Genomic DNA, 26,743 nt, shown 5'->3' on the forward strand with positions numbered 1-26,743 from the left:
TTCCCAAGGCTTGGCAACAGGGGGACTAACCATGGATCGGTTCCAACGGATGTTGGAGAAAAAATCACGTATCTATTGGAACAAACAATACTTTTTGAAATATATTGATGATGAGATGTCCCCCTGGGGTCTAAGAATACAAATTTTTCCTACCATTTTATAAAATAGATCCTACTTTCAAAAGTCAGTGGGAAGCGAACCTTCAGCAATGTTCTACTAGAATGATTACAAAAATCCCGGGGGTTGGTTACCCTCCAGTCCCTTGTTAGCCCTTTTTTCCCTTTCTAAAGAAACCTATGCGAATTAGATGTGTGTTTCTCCGCATCTAATTCGCATAGTAGGAGAATGTGACTGGCTCCCTATGGAACCGGATCAAATATCTCCGGGGCTGCTGCGGAAAAAACACGTGCGTCTTTGGCTCCATTTCAGTCACAGAATCGGCCCTGATTCGTCCCTGAAACGGGGAACGGGGACGCACAGCGCTCCTGTGCGTTTCTCAGCGGGTTATAGTGTGAACCCGGGCTAAAAAAAAAGTTTTTCCCAGTGCTAAACCTTTCATCCAATTTCTAAATTACTGCATTTGTAAATAAAAAAAAAAAAAAAAAAAAAAAAACAGGAAAAAATAAGGAATAATAGGGATAAATAATAAAAAACAAGCAAACAAAAAAAAAAAGCCGTAGGTTTAACTAGTCTTTTATATATATAAAAACATTTTTTGTTAATGTATGTGTCAGGTAGGTCAGTGTAATGGTCAGGTAGGTCACATGTTACAAGGGCAGGGCAAAGGAGGTGGAGTCGCGGGGGGCAAAATGAGGTTTCACCCACGCCTAGGGTATCGAACATGTTGTGCACCAGCCCTGTCCTTAACATTATTCAAGTGCGATCGTTTGACAAGTCTATTTGAAAATATAATATTGTCTTTATAAAGGAGCAGTTTGCTCCGCAGCCATTAAATAGACCTTTAGAAGAGATGAAATAGCTGTACTGTCACTCTGCTGTTCATAAGCAGCTATGAGCTAACTCACTCACTCTATAAACAAGATGTTGAGCTGAGATACTACTATGAAGGCAGATACCTGTCCTTGTGACTCCACCTTTATGTCGGGAGAGGTGTGTGTGGTTGTGAAGGGTGCACAAGCTTCACACCCCTAAAATTCTGCTATATAGAATGCAGAAACCTATTGAGATTTCATTGCGAGCTGCAGGACTTTGTCAGCACTCACAGATGTCATTACCAACCCTCTACTTGACATTGCTGTAAGCACATCAAGCAAGCTTCTCAAGATGACCAAGAACACCTTCATGCGATGGAAACTACCAATCATTTGTTTTGTTTGGGAAATCGCTATGATCATCCTCTTCGGAGTTTTTGTACGTTACGATATCACAGCCGACCCTAAATGGAAAGAGTACAAAATTTTAAATAATATTACCAGTGACATTGAGAATGACTTTTACTACAGATATCCGAGTAAGTACAGCTCACAATCCGTTGTATATACAGTATGTTCACATATGGAAACAGCATTCAGATGATAATATTTTACTAAAGCAATGCAAAGTACACTGACTGTGTATAATATGCAGCCAATCAGATGTTATTTAACTGTTGTCAGATCAGTTGCAGATACATTTAGATTAAAGTGGAAGTAAACTTCCATCTCTGACTTGTACCTATATAGGTACGTCTTATATATGCTTATCTATAGGTACTGTAAATATCTCTTAAACGTGCACCTATAGGAGATATTTACTATATATGCAACCTATGACATCATCGGCGCATGCGCTCTGAAGGAACGGCCACCCAGCAGGTGTATTGTTTGTGCCCCTCTCCCCCCCCCCCAAAAAAAACCCCGCCAGCGCGTTACATGGATGAGACAAGCCATTTACCACTGACAGGGGTGCTTACAATGATCAGCTTTAAAGTGTTACTAAACCCAGGATCCTGCATTCACTATATTTGGTCTCCCACAGTACACAGAACATGGAAATGCAATTATGTTAGTAAATATAAACTGTTAAATACCTTTTTTCTCATCAGAAGTATATAGCAGTCTTGTGACTTCTATCAGTGTCTAATTAAAGCTTATAGGAGTTTTCAGTCTCCTATAACTGTCCTATGAGACTGCAGGACCCCTGACCTCTGCTGATCACATCCACACTCCCAAAAAAAAACAAAAAAATTAAATAAAAATAAAAACACACCTCTCTTGCAATACACACAACTGAGCATGTGCAGAGTGCATCCAAGGCTCTGTTCTATCAGGAGAAGGACTGGGGACAGTAAAAGAAGGGGAGAAAGCAGAGAAAACAAGAGCAAGCCACCTTTTTACACAATGTAGACGATTAACCCCTTAGGCTCCACGGTGAGTATAACAAGCAGTGGTGGTCTGTAATGCAGGGCGTAAGGGTTTTTATTTATGGAGAACCTTTATTCCAAAAGGGAAAAATAACTGTTTGCTGTAACTGATTGTAAAGCATCAGCTGGAATTTGGCTTCAATTTGGTAATGTAATTCTGCTATTGCATCTAACAATCCCCCCCCCCCCCCCATATTGACCACTCTGCTGTGCCCCCTGTGCTCCTTCATCCAAAGTGGAGGCACTCTAATACAGGAGGTGTGTTACTGGCCAGGTCTCACGGTGAAAACAGAGGGGGGGGGGGGGAGGCCCAAAAAAGAAAACGAATGCAGCCACCACACCTAATGTTTGGTAAGCTGCAATATATGACATTTTGGGTTTAACCCAGGAAACTGCAAAATACAGACTCATTTTTGTTTAATCCATTGAAATGTACACATGCAGGGGCATACAACGTTTGCCAGTTTATGAATAATAATGATGATAATTATTCTTGTCATCAATCATTAATGCAGCGCATAAAGTTGTGATTACATTATTATGTGATAACTGATTGTTAGAAAACAAAATCTTACAGAGAAAAAAAATTAAATAATAATATAAAAAAATAACTGTGTGTGTGTGTATATATATATATATATATATATATATATATATATATATATATATATATGTATGTATGTGTATATATATATATATGTATGTGTGTATATATATATATATATATATATATATATATATATATATATATATATATATATATATATATATATATACACACACAGTTTCTAGCATTTGCAAAATAAATATCTAAAAGTTTCAAATGTTAACTATAACCAAACATAGCTTAAATCATGTAATGGAGATATCTTCTTACACGCAGAAAACAGTTGTCTGGAGCTTAATGAACCCACAATATATAGTAATAAACTTCAATTACATGGCTGACATTACTCTTTTTACTGGCATACCGGTAAAAACTGTAAGTCAGCTAAGAAAAAATTAAATAAAATACCAGGGTCATAGATGATATAGGTATTGTTGTTGGGAAGTGGTTAAGCAGGATCTTCTTGCCTGCCTTTGGAAGCATGATCCTGTGTAAATACATCAGTCATTTATTACACCCATGTGCAAGGACCCTAGAACATGCAGTAGATCACTCATTAAGTATTCTAAGGCTGGCCATTATGCAATTTTTTTTTTTTTTTTTGTACAACTTTCCTTTACATTTACCAAAACCATATAATATGAGGTCAAACCTAAACACTTTCAAATTGTATACAATCAGGCCGGCCCTTGTGCTACATAATTGAAGGTAAATCTAAAGAAAACTGCATAAGAAAATTGTATGGTGTATGGCCAGCTTAAGATGTTTTAGCAAAGTCCTTCAATGTCCAGATAGCTCTTACAATAAAGCAATAAATGAATTGTATTTATTTTACCTGTGTTCTGTAACTACGCCAAGAGTTCCCAACTCTTCAAGGCACCATGCACACTGGATGTTAAAATAACATTATAAAAACGGCAGTAGCTTTGCAGTCTTTCCATTTTTTTTATTTTTTTTTATGTTTTTGTGTTTTTGCAATAGCGTTTATTAGAATTTTTCCGCTTTAGCATTTTCTACTTTTTTTTTTTCTTTCAATGGATCAAAAATGATAAATGCTGGCGAGCCACGTTTTTGAGTGTTTATGAGCATTTTCCGTTTTTATTGTGGTTAGAAAAACGACTCCCGAATGCGATTTTATGGCGTTCAGAAAACAGCCCATACAATCCACTGCTGATAAACATCCACGTGTGCCTGGGCATGTAGTGGATGACATTTGGGATCAAATGTCACACGCTTTGTACATTTTAGTTTTTGCCTCAGGACCTTACAGTACTGAGGATTAATTGTGTAGGGAAGCCTGAACACCAGTCTGGCCAGGCCATGATTGATGTTCTGCCTGGTCATGTGAGCGGTGAGGTGCACATGACTGGCCAGAACCAGGTCTGGTTGGATGTTTGGGTATGGCCCTCTAGGAGCCAAACAGCGGGAGTGCCGGACCCACTGAGGAGTCTGGGAGAGGGTATTTAAGGGGATGTGGGTCATGTGTTCCGGAGTTGTTCGAGAGACCCGTGTGGTCTGTTCTGGTTCCAGGACCGGGGTAGCCCCATGAGGGGTCCCAGTCACGGAGTGTTTAACATCCTGCAGCATGTTCCTGTCAGTGGCCCCTGATAGACCTACCTGGTCTGGGGTTTGGAACTGGCTGGTCCGAGGCGCAGTAACTGAGGGAGGATTCAAAGTGTCCGGGTGTGCTCTCGGCTTCGAGGAACACGGCAGCTTGTGGAAGTGACCGGGGGGGGAGGACTCTTCGGAGGAGGCCAGCAAGTGGCATCCTGAGAAGTGCCTGGTTACTGAGTTGGGAAGGACATTGATGAGTCCACACTTTTCCAGTACCTCAAAGGAAGCGGGAAACGTTCCAGGTACGGTTGGAAAACGGTTCCTGTTTATCTTCAGTTGATTGTTCAAGTTTTGAGTCTGACTGCCATGATCTCTGGCTAGAGGTCTGTTCAGCTTTGAAGTGCCCAGCTGTGAGTGGCTACTCTCTGGGTGGAAGTAGAGACTTTGTTAAACCTGCAGTTCAAGGTACCTGAGTTCTTAACCCGTGCCCTCTGTTCTCTAAGAGACTGTGTTTTGTGAAAATAAAACCTTTTGAAAGGACTTTATCTGTGTCAGTGTACAAGTTGTTGGATATCAACCCTGGGAACCCCTAGACGTGGAAGAGCAGGCCGAGAGAAGGTAACCGGTAAGCCCATTAAGTCAAGACCGCCCTGCAACATGTTATGGCCGCTACAGACACATAGGATAACATAGAGGGGAGTTTATGGGCCGTTAGGCCCCTTTCACACAGGGCTGTCCGTTTTTTAGTACTCCGCTTGCTCCGTTAATCCCTGCTGAGCCAGCAGATGACAAGTCCGTCTGTGCAGGGGCGGACCTGTCAGAGAGTTACCCTATGGGGGGATCGGATGATTATGGACCGCCTGTCCGTTTTCATTCGATCTGACCCGCAGACGGATGGAAAAATAGGATTTTCCTCCATCACGCTTTTTCAGATCGGAGAGGGTCGGATGTCAGTGGACATGTCACAGCTGACATCCGACGCTCCATAGAGGTCTATGGAACGTCCATTCAGGACCGCCTAAAACTAAGACTCCTAAAAACGGCCATTTATGTTGGTGCCCAAATTGCTGATTCTCGGGTTTTGTTTACTCTGGAGTGGCAGCAGAATTTATACAGTGAGGCAAAAAAAGTATTTGATCCCGTGCTGATTTTGTATGTTTGCCCTCTGACAAAGAAATGATCAGTCTAATTTTGATGGTCGGCTTATTTTAACAGTGAGAGACCAACCACAAAAATATCCAGAAAAATACGTTCCAAAAAAGTTATGCATTTTAATGAGTGAAATAAGTATTTGATTATCAATCAGTAAGATTTTTGACTCCCAGGTGTCTTCTATACAGGTAACGAGCTGAGCTTAGGAGCACTCTCTTAAGGCTGGCCATACATTATACAATTTTCTCATACAACTTTCCCTTTTAGATTTACCAAAACCATATAATATGAGGTCAAACCTAAACACTTTCAATTTGTATGCAATCAGGCAGACTCTTGAACTAGTACATATGTAAAACAAAGATACACTCACACTTTCCCCATCTACTGTGTATCACCACTGCGCTGAGCACAAACTTTTAAGCTTTATAAAAACAAAATCTATACAATAATATCTAAACGATAGAATAAGCAGCGCTGAATATAATATAAATCCACACCAGTGAATTTAAAAATATTAAATACTATAGATCCACTCCAGTGAGCATGAATTTAGTAATGCTTATTCTATTGTTTAGACAAGGATTATTGTATACATCTTGTACTACATAGTTGAAGGTAAATCTAAAGAAAATTTGAATAAGAAAATTGCATGATGTATGGCCAGTTTAAGCCTCGTACACACGGTCTGTTTTTTGTTAAAAGCGTGTGTGCAGGATTTTGTCTAGCATACTAACTATCCGCAAATTGTCATTTGACAAACACGAACGTAGTGACGTACTATGAGAGTATAAAGAGCAAGTTCATTTCTCAAGCCCCACCCTTTGGGCCCCTTCTGATAATTTCATATTTGTAGTTTGAGCGTTGATTCGCAATTTTCAGATCGTACAAAACAAATGCCTTTTAAAATACGTTTCGTATAACTCCATGCAAAGCAACTTCATTATTATCCCATTAAAGAAGATGAGAATTTTGACATTTCATCAATTGCCACGTCACGAATGTTAATTCTAGATTACGATCGGTAGTTTACAAGACTGAACTCTTCCCAGGCGTTCCTTGATTCTGATCATACGTGTTCGTACTTTTGACTTTTGTGTGACGATTTCTGTACTGACCATCCAAAAATCAGACGTTAAGTTCACAACCGACAGAACTTTTATAGCCTGAACATCCAGCTTTTGTCTGACGAAAAAGTCAAATCGTCTGTCAAATGCACCGTGCTAACGATCCGAAAATCCGCAGACAGCTCGTCTTCAGACTTTTCCCTTATGATTATCGTACAGTGTGTGCGAAGCCTTAGACCCCCTTTCACACTGAAGGCGTTTTTCAGGCATTTTAGCGTTAGAAATATTGCCTGAAAACCGCCTCCCATGCCTCCTCAGTGTGAAAGCCCGAGTGCCTTCACATTGGGGCAGTGCGCTTGCGGGGCGTTACAAAAAGTCCTGCAAGCAGCATCTTTGGGTTGGTTTGGGAGCGCTGTATACAGCGTTCCTAAACCGCCCCTGCCCATTTCAATGAATAGGCAGCGCTTCCGAATCACCTGAAAAGCGATTAGAAAGAAAAACGCCGCTAAAACTAACGCCGATTTATCAGTGTGAAAGGGGTCTTAAAGGGAGTTCTCCTAATCTCAGCTTGTTGCCTGTGTAAAAGACACCTGTCCACAGAAGCAATCAATCAGATTCCATTCTCTCCACCATGGCCAAGACCAAAGAGCTGTCCAAGGATGTCGGGGACAAGATTGTAGATCTACACAAGACCATCGCCAAGCAGCTTGGTGAGAGGGAAACAGTTGGTGTGATTTATTTGCAAATGGAAGAAACGCAAAATAACTGTCAATCTCCCTCGGTCTGGGGCTCCATGCAGGATCTCACCTCGCGGAGTTTCAATGATCATGAGAATGGTGAGGAATACACGGAAGACTCTGGTCAATGATCTCAAGGCAGCTGGGACCATAGTCACCAAGAAAACAATTGGTAACACACTACACCATGAAGGACTGAAATCCTGCAGCACCCGCGAGGGCCTCCTGCTCAAGAAAATAAAAAGGGGAATTGAATGAGGCTATTGGCTGGTTATGGTTTAAAAGATATGTGGACATGTTCAGTAACATATAAATGTAAATACATTACAATGGTACATGTCATATATAAGGTCAATGTCCTATGAAAAACTATGCATGGATGGCATGGGCAGCATACATATAACAGCACATGATAATGCAGAAGTAGTAATACTGTAAAAATGCATGTATAAACACATCAATTTGGCAGCACATGGCAATATTGAATGAATTGAGTGTAGATTGTGTTGGTAGAAATGAAAGGTGGAAGTTCTAGATAATTGCTGTTAAAGCACATAGTTACATCCTGAAGGCCCGATGCGTTTAGTGTAAAAACACTTAAGCCGCGTACACACGGTCGGACTGTCTGGCCAACTTAGTCCGTCGAAACACATTTCAGCGGACAGTCCGCTCGTGTGTGGGCTTCAGCGGACTTTTTCAGCGTGCAGTCTGGCGGACTAAGTATTTCGGAATTTCCGTAATATTGTCCGTCAGACTTTGGTTTCAGCGGACAATCCGCTCGTGAGTAGGCTAGTTTGACGGACTAAGTATGGCGCATGCTCAGAAAGGATTTACATGGCGAAAGGTTGCATTGCAGTGTATTGGACTTCCTATTTCTAGTCCCGTCGTACGTGCTGTACACATCATCACGCAAGCTTTCGACGGACTGTTTTGCATCCGTGTGTGGTCAAGTCCGTTCATTCGAAAGTAGGATGGACTGTCCGTCGGATTGTCTGACGGACTAAGTTGGCCAGACAGTCCGCTCGTGTGTACGCGGCTTTACTCCTAGTATCTACAAAAAGAAAATAATTTGGTTGAGCCTAATATTGGATGAGCACAACAGGAGAGAACATGCCCATTTTCATCTGTGGATCTGGCCAGAAAGGCTGTTGTGTTTTTTTTTTTTTTTTCTCAAAAGAACAAGCTTTACTACAAAGGTATTAGTGTTGAGAAAAAACTTTTAAATAGAAAATGACTATGCTGAGCTATCTCCTAATATTCATTCCAACAAATACTTTTAAAGTGCCAACTATGCAATAATAAGAAAAACTCATTATAAACTGACAAAAATTATAATATATTCCAAAACTGTATATAGAATTTTCTGATTGCTGTGATGATGATAAATTCTGTGTTAAGTGTCACATTCCACAGACAAAATAAAAATAATAAACAAACTTATAAAAATTATTTATATATCTATATACATACACACATATATATAGTGCCACAAATGTGAATCATCAAGTGTTATAGTGCATATAACAGTGACATTCTAATCAAGCAGGTGCAGGCTGACCATTGGGCCACTCGGGCACTGCCCGAGGGCCCTGAGCCACTAGGGGGCCCCATCAGGGTTGCCAGCCTCAGTAAAACTAGGGACAGTATGTAAAAATCTGTTTTTTTTTTTTTTACATCTGTCTCTGAAATGTCCCTTACCGACATCCTTTTGGTCTAAAAATCCTGAGATTATAGCTGCCCCACCTCTCCAGTACCTTCTCAGCCAATAGAAACATGTATGTGTATACTGTGTGTGTGTATACTGTGTGGCCCCATAATCTCAGATTGCCTGGGGGCCCAATAATCTCCTATTGCCCGGGGGCCCCATGAGTTGTCAGTCCGCCCCTGCCCTGAGGTGATTCACATTCAGGTTTGACCGAACGTAATTGCGAGGTCACATGCTCTAAGGTGAGTGACCATTGCCTGAGGGTGGGGAGCACCTGATTGTGGACATGTTGTTTTCACTTTTTTATGAAGTCACCATTATACCTTTTTAATAAGGACTATATACCAAATATGTTGGACTGATCTGCATTTCATTAGAATGTCACTGTTATATGCACTATTACACTTTATGATTCACGTTTGTGGCACCATATATATAATTTTTATAAGTTTGTTATTTTGTCTGTGGAATGTGACACTTAACATAGAATTTATCATCACAGCAATCATAAAATTCTATATACAGTTCTGGAATATATTATATTTTTTGTCAGTTTATCTTGAGTTATTATTATTATTATTATTATCCCTTTCATGACTAAGCCTATTTTTGGCATTTGGTGTTTACAAGGTAAAATCCATATTTTTTGCTCGAAAATTACTTGGAACCCCCAAACATTATATATATATATATATATATTTTTTAGCAGAGACTCTAGAGAATAAAACGGCGATTGTTGCAATATTTTACGTCACATGGTATTTGCGCAGCGGTGTTTTAAACGCAACTTTTTGGGAAAAGGGACACTTTCATGAATTAAAAAAAAACAAAACAGTAAAATTAGCCCCATTTTTTTTACACAATGTGAAAGATAATGTTACGCCGAGTAAATACATACCAAACATGTCACACTTTATAATTGCACGCACTCGTGGAATGATGACAAACTACGGTACCTAAAAATCTCAATAGGCGACATTTTTAAAAAAATTTACAGTTACCAGGTTAGAGTTACAGAGGAGGTCTAGTGCTAGAATTATTGCTCTTGCTCTGACGATCGCGGCGATACCTCACATGTGTGATTTGAACACCGTTTAAATATGCGGGCGTGACCACCGTATGTGTTTTAAAATTGCGGGCGCTTTAAAATTATTTTGTTTTATTTTTTTATCTTAAAATTAATAAATTGTTTTAAAAAATAAAATAAAATTTTGATCACTTTTATTGCTGTCACAAGGAATGTAAACATCCCTTGTGACAGTAATAGGTGGTGACAGGTACTCTTTATGGCGGGATCGGGGGTCTAAATGACCCCCGATCCCTCCTTTACACTTCAACGTATTCAGATCACCGAAAACGGCGATTCTGAATACTGTATTTTTTTTTTAAAACCGCCGCCATTGGCAGCCGAGTAAACGGGAAGTGACATCATGACATCGCTTCCGTGTTTACTATTAGGAGACTGGAATGAAGCCGCTTACGGCTTCATTCCAGTTCCTCCCTAGCTGCTGGAAGCGATGGATGTGAGACCGGTGCTCCCGAATGAACGAGAGCTCCGGTAAGAGCGGCGGGAGGCGGTGGGAGGGGGGAGGCCCCATCCCGCTCCTCCGGCATAACAGCCGAGCGGCTTTTAGCTGCATCGGTTGTTATGGCTGGATAGCCAATCGCCCGCTGTGAAAAATGCAGGCGGGCATCATCCCGGTATAACCCCCGGAAGCCCAGTACGCACATCTGCGTACGCTCGGCGGGAAGGGGTTATTATTATTGCATAGTTTGCACTTTAAAAGTATTTATTGGAACTAATATTAGGAGATGGCGCAGCATAGTCATTTTCTATCTATATTGTTTTCACACGACTTTTCGGGACGTGATCAGTGCTAGCAGCTGTCGATCATTATCACTCGTCCATTATATTTTGTTTTCTATATATTTTGTCACTTTTAAAACAGGTAGCTCTCAAGATCCCCACAGTTTGAGAAAAAAAAACATTTACCACTGACAGCTGCTTACAAAGATCAGCTTTTAATTATTCACGTTAAACCTTTATCTCAAAAGAAAAAAAAATATTACTGTAACATCTAACTGTAGTGTGAGCTGGAGTTTGGTTTAATTTGTTAGTGTATCAAAATCTGTTAGTCCATCTAACACTAACACAACCCCCCCCCCCCATATTAACAATGCTCCTGTCTGCTGTGCTCATTCATCCAGAGTGGGGGCACTCGAGTACAAGAGGTGTGTTACTGGCCAGATCATCAGGTGAAATCACCAGAGGGAAAAAAGGCAAAGAAAACTAATGCAGCCACCACATCTAATGATTGGTAGGCTGTAGTTGTACATTTTTGGTTTTCTGTGTATTACTGCTTTAAGAGAAACATAGATGTAGAGCGATATAGACTATACACTATATTGCCAAAAGTACAGTAAAACCTTGGTTTGAGAGTAACTTGGTTTAAGAGCGTTTTGTAAGACAAGCAACTTTTTTTTATACGTTTTGACTTGATATAGCGATGTCTTCATATACAAGTAGCGTCATGTCACAACTCAGTATAAAAGAGAAGAGAGGCGCCTCTAAGTGTAGCAATATGGTTACATTTAATGAAGGTACAACATTTAGCAACTTGCATGGTTTATGATTAAATAACAGGTACATCTGAGTATGCCGGCATCCGGGGTAAAGCCGTCCACATAGACCATCCTCCGCACCACCATTGATGTCATCTCTTCCATGCTGCGCTCCAAGCCTCGCTTTCAGAACGCTCTACTGCAGAGTAGACTTCCCGGTCAAGATTGCAGACGGACAACGGTGAGAGCCGGAGGATGGTCTATGTGGACATCTTTACCCCGGATGTCTGCATACTTAGATGTGCCTCTTTTATTCATCAACCATGTGAGTTGCTAAATGTTGTACCTTCATTAAATGTAACCATATTGCTACACTTAGAGGCGCCTCTCTTCTCTTTAATACTCTGTAGCTCCTGCTGGATTTTACTTCTAATCCCCTTGTGGAGGCTTCCATTTGTGGTTATGGTTACTCAACCAATCACATTGTGGATTATCTAAACTGAAGGATTTATAAATAAATGGTTGTGGAACGAATCATCTGAATTTCCATTATTTCTTATGGGGAAATTCGCTTTGATATACGAGTGCTTCGGATTACTAGTATGTTTCAGAAACGAAAACGGCCTGCCTTTACACACACACGCTCTTTAATGGCAACGTCTTAGTCTGTAGGGTTCAATATTGAGTTGGCCCACCCTTTGCAGCTATTGTGGTGTTCCGGGCGCAATTTTTATTTTTTATTTATTTATTTTTAAAGTCAGTAGCTACAAACACTGTAGCTGCTGACTTTTAATAAGGACACTTACCTGTCCAGCGAGCCCGCAATGTCGGCCGATCCGTCCATCGGATCGGCTGCTGCTGCCTCCATCTTAACAAAGGGAAACAGGCAGTGGAGCCTTGCGTCTTGACTGCCCGTTTCTACTACGCATGCGCGAGTCACGCTGCGCTTTGTGAATGGCCCCATTGTTTTCTGGGACAAACACATGTCCTAGAAGGCAACGGAGCCACTTGCCAAAGAGGAGGAAGCACCACGGAATAGGAAGAGGCAGATTAGGAAGACTGCCTAGCAACAGTGGCTTCAGGTAAGTTAAACATTTATTATTATTATTATTATTAATATTATTATTAATATATATATATTTTTTTTAAAGAACATAACTGCAATTTTTTTATTTTAGGGTGGCCCTCCACTTTTAAACTCTTCTGAGAAGGCTGTCCACAAGGTTTAGGAGTGTGTCTATGGAAGCATTTGACCATTCTTCTAGGAGTGCATTTGTGAGGTCAGGAACATATGTGGATGAGAAAAAGTCAGATCGTGTGTATGCTTAACAAGTTCACGGCCAACGCCCTCTGAACAGAAATCCACTGGAAAGTTTGTTTTAAGTCTGATCGTGTGTGTATGAGGCTTAACTAAAGCTCTACTGACACCAACCTCTGACCTACTGACATTGTTCACTGTTCTACTGACACTGTACATTGCCCTACCGAGATATCTCTCCCTCTCTCTCTATATATATATATATATATATATCTATATATATCTATATCTATATCTATATATAGATATATCTTTATACACTATATTACCAAAAGTATTGGGACGCTTGCCTTTACACACGTGAACTTTAATGGCCTTTCAGTCTTAGTCCATAGGGTTCAATATTGAGTTGGCCCACTCTTTGCAGCTATAACAGCTTCAATTCTTCTGGGAAGGCTGTCCACAAGGTTTAGGAGTGTGTCTATGGGAATGTTTGCCCATTCTTCCAGAAGTGCATTTGTGAGGTTCAGGCACTGATGTTGGATGAGAAGGTCTGGCTCGCAGTCTCCAGTCTAATTCATCCCAAAAGTGTTCTATCGGGTTGAGGTCAGGACTCTGTGCAGGCCAGTCAAGTTCCTCCACCCCGAACTCAAACCCAAACCCAAAAGGGTGAGCCAAAGCAATGGTGAATGGTATGGACCAAGACTGGGGTGCCATCAAAGTTTGTGTGTGTGTATAAAGGCAGATGTCCCAATACGTTTGACAATATAGTGTGTATATAGATATACTGTGTGTGTGTGTGTGTATATATGTATGTATGTGTATGTGTGTGTGTGTGTATATATGTATGTATGTGTATGTGTGTGTGTGTGTATGAGAGAGAGAGATATAGTGATATACATATATGCACAATAGATAGGAAGGTTGGAATCCTCTTAGAATGGAGGTTAGCATAAAAGGTTTGAGAGAGATGAACCCAACTCTAATGCATAATACCTTCCAGCTAAAGTTTTCTGCTTATGTTAGATAATTCCATAGTACTTTCCGCCGTTCTTGTATTAGTTTAATGGCAGCGCTCATCATTTTTATTTTTTTTCTACTGGCGCTAAAAAGAAAGAGAAAATTGTATCCTTGCTGGCCAGACAAATGTCAAAAATAATGCTGCAAGTGGAGGGATTTTCTTCCATGACAAACACGATGCACTTTCACACTCAGCAGCTGATGTAGACACGTCGCCCTTTGTCTCTTGTAAAATAGCAGACGTTCTCCGAGTTCTCAGCGGCCTCCAGTCAGAGCGGCCTCCTTCATTAGTGAGCGCGCATGCAGAAATACACAGATTACCATCAGGTGACAGCACATTCTCAGCCATTGACAGCAATGCAAATTCCCATCTTTTAATGTTTGCGTTCTCTCTATAAAGGGTAAAGCTATCAATTCCTGAACTAGAGGTGGAGGAAGTCAGCTGGGGAGAATGTAAAAAGAAACATCTCCGGCACTTTGTATGGGAAAAGGACATTTAATAACTGCAGAAGCCATCATTTTGGCTATATACAACGGCCTAGAATGTTTCTCTAATGAAATCCGACTGCCTGGACAGAACATTCTCCACTCCTTTCTTCACACTAGTTGCATGTGAATTACCCAGTAAATGCATTTTAAAGTGCATCTAAACCTAAAAATAAAAATGTATTATATTGCAGCTTACCAATTCTTAAAGGGCAACTCCACCTTTTTGTAGAAAAAGATATAGCAAATCAAAAATATATTATTATTATAATACAGGGCAGTGATGGGTGGCCGGTGGTTGGTCAGGTCTCCCGAAGCTCCCCGCCCCAGAGGATAGGTTGATCGGTCCCCCCACTTACTCCATCTAGGTCGCGGGCTTCCTCCGGGCGGCGGCCTCACCCTGTGTCTTCTCCTCCTTCCTCGGCTTCATGGCGGCACAGTTTTCCCTGCGTCTCCTCCCTGTTCGGCAGCCAATAAGATCGCTTCTCCTCGCGGTCAGTCAGGTCTCAGGACCCGCATCCTGAGCTGGGATGTGAATCAGGAAGACAATAGCGAATATTATTATTATTTGCTATTGTCACACAACTGGGTGGGCTCGGGGCGCACTGCTCTGCTCCACGAGCCCACTCTTTTTTTTTTTTGAAGCCCATTAAAGCCTCGCGCTCTAATCACTTGACTGAGGAGGGGGTGGGGGGATTGAAACCCCATTGGAATCAATGCGTCCGGTGCCCTGCATGTATATTGGGGTCCGGGTGCAAGGATTAGAGGGGTGGAGCCTGTATAGAGATAGGCCAATGAGAAGAGAGTTGCAGTAGTCAAGGTGGGAGATAACCAGACGTGAATTATTTGTTTTGTTAAGAAGGGGTAAATTGTGGAAATGTTATGGTGTATATACTATTGCTACATAAACCATGCTGTATTTTAATGTTATTAAGAATTAGTTTTCCTTTTTCAATGGTCAGTGCTTTACTGTCATTCTCTGTACAAATTAATGCATAAGGTAACCTGGGGGTGTTCTGTACATTTGATCACCACCCAGCCACCACCTACACTGCCCTTTTTTCGACACGGTCCAAATAAAAGCTAGAATACCCCCAATCTGCTACTTTTAGAGCTCATTGAACCCTATGGGAGCACTCTTGAGGCACACACCTACACAGCCTGCTTTGCTGTAAGCTGTAGAAAGTATGTACATAGTAACATATCCTAAATTCTATGGGGATGTTTTTCAATGTCAGGCCCAGGTTTAGGGGGGGTGCTGGGGTGGGCTATGCTCTTCCAGATTTTAGCCCCCCTCCCCTCCCATCTTTAAGAGTGTATCCACTGATCCATGAGGCACTCTGATGAGAACAATTGATGTAAGGGGGGCACTGATGGGAAAAATGTATGTAACGGGTACTCTGACAGGGACAGTTGATGTAAGGAGCACTTTAATGGTAACAGTTGACGATGTAAGGGGGTTACTGATGGGAACAATTTATGTAAGGGGGACTCTGACGAGGACAGTTGATGTCAATGGCCCTCTGATAGGGACAATTGATGTAAGAATGACTCTGATGGGGTCAGTTGATGCAAGGAGCACTCTGATGGGAACAATTGATGTAAGGGGGACTCTGATGGGAACAATTGATGTAAGGGGGACTCTGATGGGAACAACTGATGTAAGGGGGTTGATTGTGAGGCTGACATCTAGTGGCCAACAGAGACTTTACTTGTATCAAAAGCTATAAATAGATGATCACTATTGGCCCCTTCCATCCCGGAAGAAGCTTGCGCTGATTGGGCGAAACATGCCGGTCTCGACACCAGGTGAGTGACTCTTTGATGTCACAGATGATGCAGCCTAACTTTGACATATTACCATCACATTGTGATTATACTGATGTGCTTTGTATTGCACTATGGAGACCAGTGACTCTGCTGTTCGGGAATTGTTTACTGAGCAGAGTTCTTAATTGGCATTAGGTCACATTTCACATCCTATACGGGACTCATTATTTTACAGTTCTTTCTGTATAGGAATACTCTGATACACGGGCACAACACATATTTCTGTTGTATTGGAGAGATTGGTCCACAAGATATCCCCATTGGTGGTCAATTAGTTAACCCCTGGTTGTGTATGTGACAATTGTATGCATGTGCCGTGTGCTTAGCAGCTGTTTTCACTCCAACGTTGTCTTTTTAATTAAGGTTGGGTAATGGTGGTGGATTTTTTACCTTGTCCTTGATTTTCATACTTTGTAATAAAAACCTATGTTAAAGCTGCATGGTCCTCTTGTGACTTGCTTTTTTGTGGACTTTACCCCACAATTTTTTTCTATAGGGACAGGCTTAGGGCAGTATAGGCTCAAGATAAAGCTGTATAGGGTCAAGGTAGGGCAATACAGGGGCAGGCTAAAGCTGTATAGGGTCAGGGTAGGGCAATACAGGGGCAGGCTAAAGCTGTATAGGGTCAGGGTAGGGCAATACAGGGGCAGGCTAAAGCTGTATAGGGTCATGGTAGGGCAATACAGGGGCAGGCTAAAGCTGTATAGGGTCAGGGTAGGGCAGAACAGGGGCAGGCTAAAGCTGTATAGGGTCAGGGTAGGGCAGTACAGGGGCAGGCTAAAGCTGTATAGGGTCAGGGTAGGGCAGTACAGGGGCAGGCTAAAGCTTTATAGGGTCAGGGTAGGGCAGTACAGGGGCAGGCTAAAGCTGTATAGGGTCAGGCTAGGGCTGTGTCGGGCAGACTAGGGGCTCTATAGGAGCAAGCTAGAGCTGTATCGGGCAGACTAGGGGCTCTATAGGAGCAAGCTAGAGCTGTATAGGGGCAGGTTAGGAAAATGTAAGTCACCAGCTGCAGCAGCTTGGGCAGTGTGAATGGTATTGAGCGGATACCGCTGCCAGAACTAACTCCATGCAGTGTTGCCCGAACATCAGCTGCTGACTGTGGAGACAATAACCTCTCTGCTCTGTAGTGTGTCTTATACAACAAAGCTGGGGCGTGAATGGATCAGAAAGGAGGCAGCTTTCTTTTCAAACATGCAGGGGGTTGATGGTGCTGGGCTCATGTCTTCTGCTGCACTTTAGCTGCCATTTTCAAAAGAATTAGTGCTGCTGGCCACTGTGCTGCAGCCTCCACCAAGCCACCTGTCATGTTTTCACAAAACGCATAGCTCACATTCCCAGCCAGTAGAAGCGGTCTTGAGCAGAATCGTGCTGCCAGAACTAACTTACCCCCATGTGTCTCATGGGCTCCTAACAAACATCAGCTGCTTGGGGAGGAGGTAGTGGAAGGGATTGATCCCCATGTTCTCTGTGGGTACCCCATCTGGCAGCACACACCTGAGCTGTTCACTTGTGTGTCCCTGATGTGACGTGTGCAGCCATGCAGGCACCCCTCCAGCACTATCAATGAAAACATGACACATAAATTCAGTGGCGCAACTTTGTTAGTGTCTGTGATTGGCCTTGATTTCTGGGACGCAGCATGGGACAAGGTCCTGTCGGGAGAGGTTTTAAAAATCCGTGAGTGTCCCGGACAGATCGGGACAGTTGGCAACTATGGTTTAGCTGCATGAAAACAGAACAAGTGTGAATTTACCGTAACTGAAAAAAAATATTTGACCAAAATTCTAATAAAAAGTTGCCTGGTGGAAAATTGTCAGCTGACCAGTGACTACATCCAATCAGATACAGTTCCTGTCTGGGTACCTCTGCCTGTTTTCAGAATACAATAGCCCAATAGGGGGACTCGTCCAGCTACGCTGTATGAGGGAATCTTTTAGATTGATTGTTTTTGTTAAGCCCACAGGTGTACAGCCAGCCTAAGAATGGGTGCATTTATCACAAAATGCCACTATAATGTCATACTCATCGTTGGACTGTGCAGCGCAAAAGATTCTTGTTTTGCCTTTTTAGACATAATTTCCTTAACTTTGATATCTGTCAAAACAGTAATGCTAAACCTTACTTGGTGAAATGTATCCACAGTGCAAGTCTGCAGTACAAGCTTTGATCCTGATGACATAATGTTATCATTGCTCTGACATCTAGTATAATACTGCAGACTGCTATTGTTGTCAATCCTATTACCCAGCAAGTTTAACCACTTGCTTACTGGCCACTTAAAATTTTCAGCTTTCATTGCTGTCGCACTTTGAATGACAATTGCATGGTCATACAACACTGTATCCAAATGAAGCTTTCTTTTGGTGGTATTTGATCACCTGTGCGATTTTACATTTTTTTAACAAAAAAAAAAAAGACTGAATAAAAAATAAAAATTTTGTTATAAAATTTTAAAACGGGTCATTTTTGTCCGTCATTGATGTGCGCTGATGAGGCGGCAGTGACGGGCACCAATAGGTGGCAGTGATGGACACTGATGGGTGGTAGTGATGGGCACTGATCAGTTATACTGATAGGCAGCCCTTCTAGGTGGCACTGATTGGCGCCACTGGTGGGCATTGATAGGTGGCACTTGTGGGCACTTTTAGGTGGCAATTATGAGGCAACTATGAGTCTCAGTGACTCGGTGATCACAGTGCGCTCAGCACGTGCCCTGTATGACGGCCTCCCGGGAATTCAAGTGGTTAAACACCCAGGCCACCAAAGTAGATGAATGGAAACATTCATGCTCAGTTTGGGGTATTAATGGCCCATTTCAGGGTTGAAACTTCTTTCCATTCTCCTCTCACCCATCCTATTAGGCAATCCCTATATATAGCTATACCCCCCCGAAGGAGCTGCTTTTGTTTGTTCAGTCCGTTACTCTGCCTCTCAACCCTAATAATAACAACCTCAGCTCCCTCTGGCACACCTGGCAATAGTGTAAGTGCAAGGACCAATGAGAAACACACACGTTATAAAACATAGAAATTGTGTTTACTGCAATATTTCTGTGGAAGAATAACAGACAGTAACAGTATATATGCAAGTAATCAACTAGAGAGCAATAACTGATATTTAAAGTGGTTGTAATTTCTCCCCCACAACTTTATCCCATCTGAATCGGCATAAAAAACCCTAATGAACACTGCTTGTAGATATCTCCTTACCTGCATAGTATTGTTGTAATCTTTTTTGTTCTTTGGAATGATGTCACTGAGCATGCCCATATCTCCCATGATTTACGGCACACTCTGTATGCTTGTCTATCTATGGCACAACAGTGAAATCCCACGAGACTGCATAATCACTCAGAGCTTACTCCTACACCCCATGTGACCATGTGACATCACATGGTGTGGAAAAATAGGCATCGGACAGCATTACTGCAGTCTTGTCAGCTGAAGCTGATAAGACTGACATAGGCAAACACTAGATAATCGGCACAAGTAAATACTATGAAATAAAACAAGTCAGCTATCAGCAGGGAAGCAGGGTTGCCATAGAAACTTTGGATTGAGAAGAAGGCTTAGTTAACCATAGAGGAAGTGCTCAATGTAAGGGCAGAAATACACTCCACTGTGGTCTCAGAAAACAATACTTAAGATGGCGCTGCCTAACCCCTGGAAACAAGTGTTTTCAAAGTTTCTTTAAACAATAAGTAATTTGTGATTTGGACTGGATTACAGTGACTATAGTTTGATAATTACTTATTATAATCGACTAAATGAAAAGAAGCATCAAAGTACTTCCTCTTTAAGAGCAATATAGCTTTCAATCCTATATTCAAGCTGCTTTCAGGGAAATCCAAACCTGAGAATGTCCCCAAGAGCAGAGACACACTTAAATGGTAAATAAAGCACAATATGACACTTTAAATTGGATTGGTGACCTTTACTCAGGTTGGCTCTGAGTCCAGGCAGCAGGGGAGGGCTGGCAACCTTAGGCCTGGAGGGGCAAGTCCATTCAAGTGGCCCATAGAACCGGTGGTGGCAAAGTGATGGAACGGGAAAACGGTCTCTAAGGATTTTCATGATCAAAAAGGTGGAGGCGGGGTGGGAGGACAATGTGGCCCTCCAGGGCCTGTGGGGGACTTGTACTACCATGGCCTCCAGGAACTAAACTACAAGCAAGTCCCTGTATGAATCCCTCAGAGCTGAGGACCTGTTCCCCCCCCCCCCCCCCCCGCAACTAGACAAACTACAAGTCCCAGCATTAACCCCTGAGATCTAAGGATGTAAGTATGTGTCCCCTTAGATCCCACAGGTTCATGCGCTCTGAGAGGTTTATGCTGGGACCTTTTAGTCCTTCACTTTTGGGGTGTTACATCCCAAAAATTAAAGGACTACAAGTCCCAGCATGAACCCTGGCTGAGATTTAAGGATGTGATCTCCTCCTCTGCTGCCGTCTCGTGTTCCCATGACACACATTTGTTCTAATTCATTCACTTCTCCCAACCTCACCTCAGGCAGCTTGACCATAGGATCTAATAGGCTTCAAAATAGGGTGGACTCGGAGCGCAGAGCATTGTGCTCAGAGCCCACCCAGGCGTGTTAGAAAAGCAAATAAATATTCGCTTTTCTGACACTGAACCGCCTCTCTGCCAATCAGGAAGAGTGGGTCTGATCTCCGTCACCTGATTAGCTGAAATTGGATTTCTAGCAGGAGGAAAAGCATGAACTAAGCATAGAGAACACAGGAGCTGCTGCCTGTCCCACAGCTCTCTGCCATCACTCGCTGCCTGACTCACCACCAAGAGGGGGTAAGTTCCAGTCAGACAACGGGCGACGTGGGGTGCTGGTTAAATGACAGGGGGGGGGGGTGCGTTCCGGTTCCTGAACTCTGGCTGTTTTGTGCTCTGGCCTGTTTTGACTACGTTTGTTGTTTTTACTTTTTATTATTAAACAAGTGTGATTTAACTGTACATCTGTCTCGGTCTGAGTTCATGGTTCCTGATAGACTTGGTTATTGTATGGGATAATTCCTTGATGGACTGTGGTACCTTTTTGTATCCTCTGCAAATAAAAATCATCTTAAAGCGGGAGTCCACCGGGACTCCGCGTTTTTTTTTTTTTTTTTAAAAGCCAGCAGCTACAAATACTGCAGCTGCTGACTTTTAAATAGTGACACTTACCTGTCCAGCGCGCCCGCGATGTCGGCACCCGAAGCCGATCGCTCGCTCGGCTGCCGGGTCCCGCCGCCATCTTGGGTATGGGAATCAGAAAATGGAGCCTTTCGGCTTCATTTCCCGGTTCCCTACTGCGCATGCGCGAGCCGCGCGGCGCAATGCAGACGGTCCCCGCTGCCTCTGGGAGCTGTGTGTTTCCCAGCAGGCAGCGGGGCACTTGCTGAAGGGGGCGGGCGCTTGCGGAACGTACGCCCCGTTCCGCAGAGAGCTAGCCCGGAAGTGGGTGCAGTTACCTGGATTATCCAGGTAACTGCACCCCCCTCCCCCCTGAAAGGTGCCGATTGTGGCACCGGAGGGGGGGGGGGGATTCCGATGAGCGGAGGTCCATTTTAGGGTGGACCTCCGCTTTAATTTGGAATTCAGCTTTGATAGTCACAAGGATACCATCAATTTTCTAGACCTTACTTTAACAGGCTGTGCAGCTCAGGGCTTAGTTACAACCTGTACCTATCGTAAGGCATGTGTGGCCAACTCCTTGCTTTTGGCTACTAGTTGTCATCCTGCAAACACCTAATGATCCATTCCTATGGGGAGGTCACCAGGGCCAGACACAACTGCTCCACTGCTGCTCGTAAGAAGGGTACTAGTAACAGTAAGAGCTCTAAAGACAGGAAAACAAGTTCAGTCACTTTTGTCACCACCTTCTCCTTGGAGTTTAACAAAATCTAAAATATTATACATAAATATCCATACTTTCCATGGATGGAGATTTGGCACCAATACTTATGGTGGTTTGCAGGTTTTCCAGCCGCCTTGCCAAAACACTAGGAGGATTTTTTGTCCACAAGCTTGTTTGAGTCACAGCAACATAAAAAAAACTAGGTTGAATACTGTGGCATCAACACCCTGTGATCAGAGCAGAGATCAGTGACGTGTCATACACAGCCACGCCCCTAGGACACACTTAACCCCTACACTGCCTCCTAGTGGTTAACTCCATTCACTGCCAGTGTCATTTACACAGGAATCAGTGCATTTGTATAGCACTGATTGCTGTATAAATGACAATGTTTCTAAAAATGTCTCAAAAATGTCCGTTGTGTCCACCATAATGTTGCAGTCATGATAAAAATCGCTGATTGCTGCCATTTAAAAAAATAATAATAATTATTAATAAAAAATGCCATAAAATTATCCCCTATAACTTTTGCGCAAACCAATCAATAATCGCTTATTGGGATTATTTTTTTTTATTTTTTTTACCAAAAATATGTAGAAGAATACGTATCGGCCTAAACTGAGAAAACAAATAGTTTTTTTTTGTTGTCGCTTTTTTTGTTTAATGCGCAAAAAATAAAAAAGGGATAATCAAAGAAAGCTCTATTTGTTGGGAAAAAAAGGATGTCAATTTTGTTTGGGTGCAATATCACACAACCGCGCAATTGTCAGTTAAACCGACGCAGTGCCGAATCTCAAAAAGTGCTCTGGTCAGGAAGGGGGTAAATTCTTCTGGGGCTGAATTGGTTAAGGATGCATGCACTGTACTGTCAACATTTGAGGATACCACAAGGATGGTGAGCAGTGACAGTGCATGCATCGGTGACACAATCCCTGTTGTATTCCTGCTGGAGTAGACTCCGTGTGGCATTATGGAGGCAAAGCAGCAGGAGGACTTCCTTTCCTCTCAAGGCCCACTTTATCCAGACACCATCATTTCTATGTCACAAAACACACAGGAGAAGTGAGGGGAGGAGGATGAGGATTCTGGCACTATCATAGGCTTCGAAGAAGAAGACCTGCGTCAATCTGTAAGCGATGGCTTTCCATCCCCAGGAACCTTGGGAGTAGAATGTGGCTGGGAGGTGGAAGTGTCAGGAACCATGAAACAGACAGAGACAGAAGTATAATCAAATCACACTTGTTTATTAATAAAAATAAAAAGGTAAATGGGAAAAAGCGTAGTTAAGAATAGCCAGAGACCAGTAGCCAGATCGGGTAGTCAGCCAGTCCAAAGTTCATAAACCAGATCGGGTAATCAGCCAGTCCTGACATCGGGGATCCAAGGAGAGCAACTGCAAGCATGATAGAAGCCAAGAGGGATGTCAGCAAGCAGTCTTGAAACAGCAGGAGATGGTTCCTTGTGATGTGACCAAACGTGAAGGCAATGGAGAAATGAGCTGGAAGGCTTTAAATAGGCAGGTCAGACGAGCATCATTGGGAACAGCTGGTAACTTTGGAGAGAGAAGAGAGCTGGCAATTAGCCCAGAGGAGGAAGGGCTAAGCCAGCCCTGACAGGAAGTTCCAGATGCTGTCATCCTGCGTGGCCCTGAGGAGTCTGCTTCTCAAGCCTCTGCAAATTTGAGGTGCATGGGCAACCTCATGCTTCAAAGCCTGCAAAAGAAGCCAAGAATACGTGGCATAAAAGAGAAGGACGATTACTGGTTGGCAACCCTCCTTGACCACCGTTATAAGGGGAAGGTCTCAGAACTCATCCCATCCCCACAGAGAGTGCAGAAGATAAAATCTCTTGAGAACACGTTAAAGAGGATTTTATTGAACATTTTTCCTGACTCCAGTAGTTTACAGTGTTGTGGAAAACGTAGTTTTGAGTCTTCTGTTGGTCAAGAGAGGAGTGTTGGAGAAGGCGTTCGCCTAAGTGAGGCATTTTGGAATTTTTTCTAGACATGATACAGATCTGACACTTTACAGGTCACATTTTGTACTATGCATGTTTACATTATTCAGTATGGGATGGTGACACATTTTTGACGTGCAAATGAAAGAGCATACCGTAAGTATCAGACTATTTGTACAATACCAAAAGACAATAATAAAAAGCGTTAAGTCAGCTTGTTCCCGCAAATCGCCGTAGCTCTATGACAGTCCATTTAACAGCTACAGCGGGTCCGCGCACGGCGCGGTGGGGAAGCGATCGCTCCACAGAGAGCCAGAATGAGAATCTCTCAATGTAAACAAACAGATCCCCATTCTGTCAGGGGAGTTCAGAGTGATCGTCTGTTCCTAGTGATTAGGAACAGCGATCTCTCTGTACTCCCAGTTAGTTCCCCCCCCCACAGTTAAAAACACCTCCCAGGGAACACATTTAACCCCCTTGATCACCCCCTATTGTTAACCCCTTCCCTGTCAGTGACATTTATACAGTAATCGGTGCATTTTTATAGTGCTGATCGCTGTATAAATGCCAATGGTCCCAAAAAAGTGTTAAAAGTGTCCGATCTGTCCGCCACAATGGCGCAATCCCGCTAAAAATCGCTGATCACCACCATTGCTAGTAAAAATAATAATAATAAAAATGTCATAAATCTAGTCCCTATTTTGTAGATGCGATTAACTTTTGTGCAAACCAATCAATATACGCTTATTGCGATTTTCCACAAAAATATGTAGAAAAATACACGTTGGCCTAAACTGATGAAGAAATTTAGTTTTTTTACATTTTTTGGGGGGATATTTATTATAGCAAAAAGAAAAAAAAATATTAATAATTTAATATTAATATACATTTTTTTTTTCAAAATTGTCTGTCTTTTTTTTTTTTTTTATTCATAGCGCAAAAAATAAAAACCTGCAGAGGTGATCAAATACCACCAAAAGAAAGCTCTATTTGTGGGGGAAAAAAAGGACAACATATTTGTTTGGGTACAGTGTTGCATGATGGCGCTATTGTCAGTTAAACTGACGCAGTGCCGTACGGCAAAAAATGGCCTGGTCATTAAGGGAGCAAATCTTCCTGTCCTTAAGTGGTTAAAAATTTTAAATATGAATTATGGTAAACCTTCACTGGGTTTCTCAATGGTTCATTTATGTTCATAATGTGGAATGTCAGTACAAGTGTAAATGACAAATGATTGTCAGGTGTTAAATGTCACAAGTAAACTATAGATGCAAAAATCATATAGAAGATAAACAGAAAAGAGCATGACAGACCTGATGAACCAGTTTCATCCTTTGGATGCATGGATTAAAACATATTTCAAAGTATTTTGAGCACCGCTCCCTTCTATTTGATACACAAATGTGCAGAATTTATTAGTTTTATATAAATAGTTAATTTGAAGGTGTCTCATTCATATAATTCAGGTGTTACATAAACATAACTAAGGCGGCAAATAGATGATGTGATTATCTTTCCTGTGTTCTGTCGAGAAGTGCCCGGTATGTACTGCGCATGCGATGTACGGAACAGCACAACAGCTGATTTGGCGATCAGCTGGGCTGACGTAACCAAGGCGCATGCGCACATCGTAGGAGGTATCTCGATGGGAGATACCATTTCACAGGCACAATTTTAACCTATACAAACAGCGGAGGAGATCGTAGTTCTCAGATTGTGCATCGCTGCTGCTGGAGGGTGGCTAGTGGCTGTGTTGAAGAGCTGGTTTTGTCTTTGTTGCAACCCGACCTATCACACAGGCAAAACCGTTCAACACAGCAAACCTGGACCATCAGCACACTGTAAAGCTGCCCCGCAACAGCGAGACACAATGTGAGAACTATGGACTCCCCCTGCTGTTTGTATAGGTTTCAATTAAGGCCGTGAAATGGTATCTCCCATCGAGAGATGCCTTCTACGATGTGCGCTTGTGCCCTGGTCACGTCACTCATGGGCAAATCAGATGACGTGCGGCTCCGTCCTGTGCATGCGCGTGGACTATTTAATGGGGGGCACTTCTTGACAGAATTAATGCAACCACCAATTTTAGGAAAGAAGATTGCTCGATTCCCCAATCAACACAGTCAGTGTTGATGGGGGAATGCATCCCGTGCAGGGAACCATCCCTGCCGGGAGAACACAATAATTATCGCTAGTGGCTATAGCCGCTGGCAATGACTGCATGCTAAAAATCCGACCGTACATTTTTATTTTCTCATGCTGTGGGGCTGTGCCCAGACTGCATAAGTTGACTGCTAATTTTTGGTTTTTGAAGAGCAGAGATATACTTACCTAATCCACTGATCCCCCAAGCACAAGACCATTTCCTGCCACTCCTGCACCCCCCCCCCCCATCCATGCTAGTGGTCTTGTGAATGGTCTGTTCCTGACATCATCATGCCCATAGACCAGCTCAGGACGTGCAGATACCAGGAACAGTCCATCGCTGGACATGGGGGAATGCAGTTTTCCAGAGGATCGAAAGACCGTATAGCTTTTCCTTGCGCCTCTAGACAAAACGAGCAGTTAACCCATGCAAGCCCCACTGCATGGGAGAAT

General features: G+C 42.6%; 1 protein-coding gene across 1 annotated transcript in view; it reads left to right on the plus strand.

Moving 5' to 3' along the window:
• The first annotated feature begins 1,181 nt into the window (after nt 1–1,181).
• Nucleotides 1,182–26,743, plus strand: part of RHCG (Rh family C glycoprotein) — a 167,337-nt gene continuing 141,775 nt past the window's right edge. The window contains exon 1 of the mRNA XM_077472834.1: nt 1,182–1,471. Coding sequence (XP_077328960.1) covers nt 1,285–1,471 — 187 coding nt within the window. The 5' untranslated portion in view covers nt 1,182–1,284. The remainder of the gene's footprint in view (nt 1,472–26,743) is intronic.

Source organism: Lithobates pipiens, unplaced genomic scaffold, assembly GCF_037356315.1.
Source record: "Lithobates pipiens isolate NorthernLeopardFrog02 unplaced genomic scaffold, aLitPip1_a1.2 Scaffold_8, whole genome shotgun sequence".
NCBI lineage: Eukaryota > Metazoa > Chordata > Amphibia > Anura > Ranidae > Lithobates > Lithobates pipiens.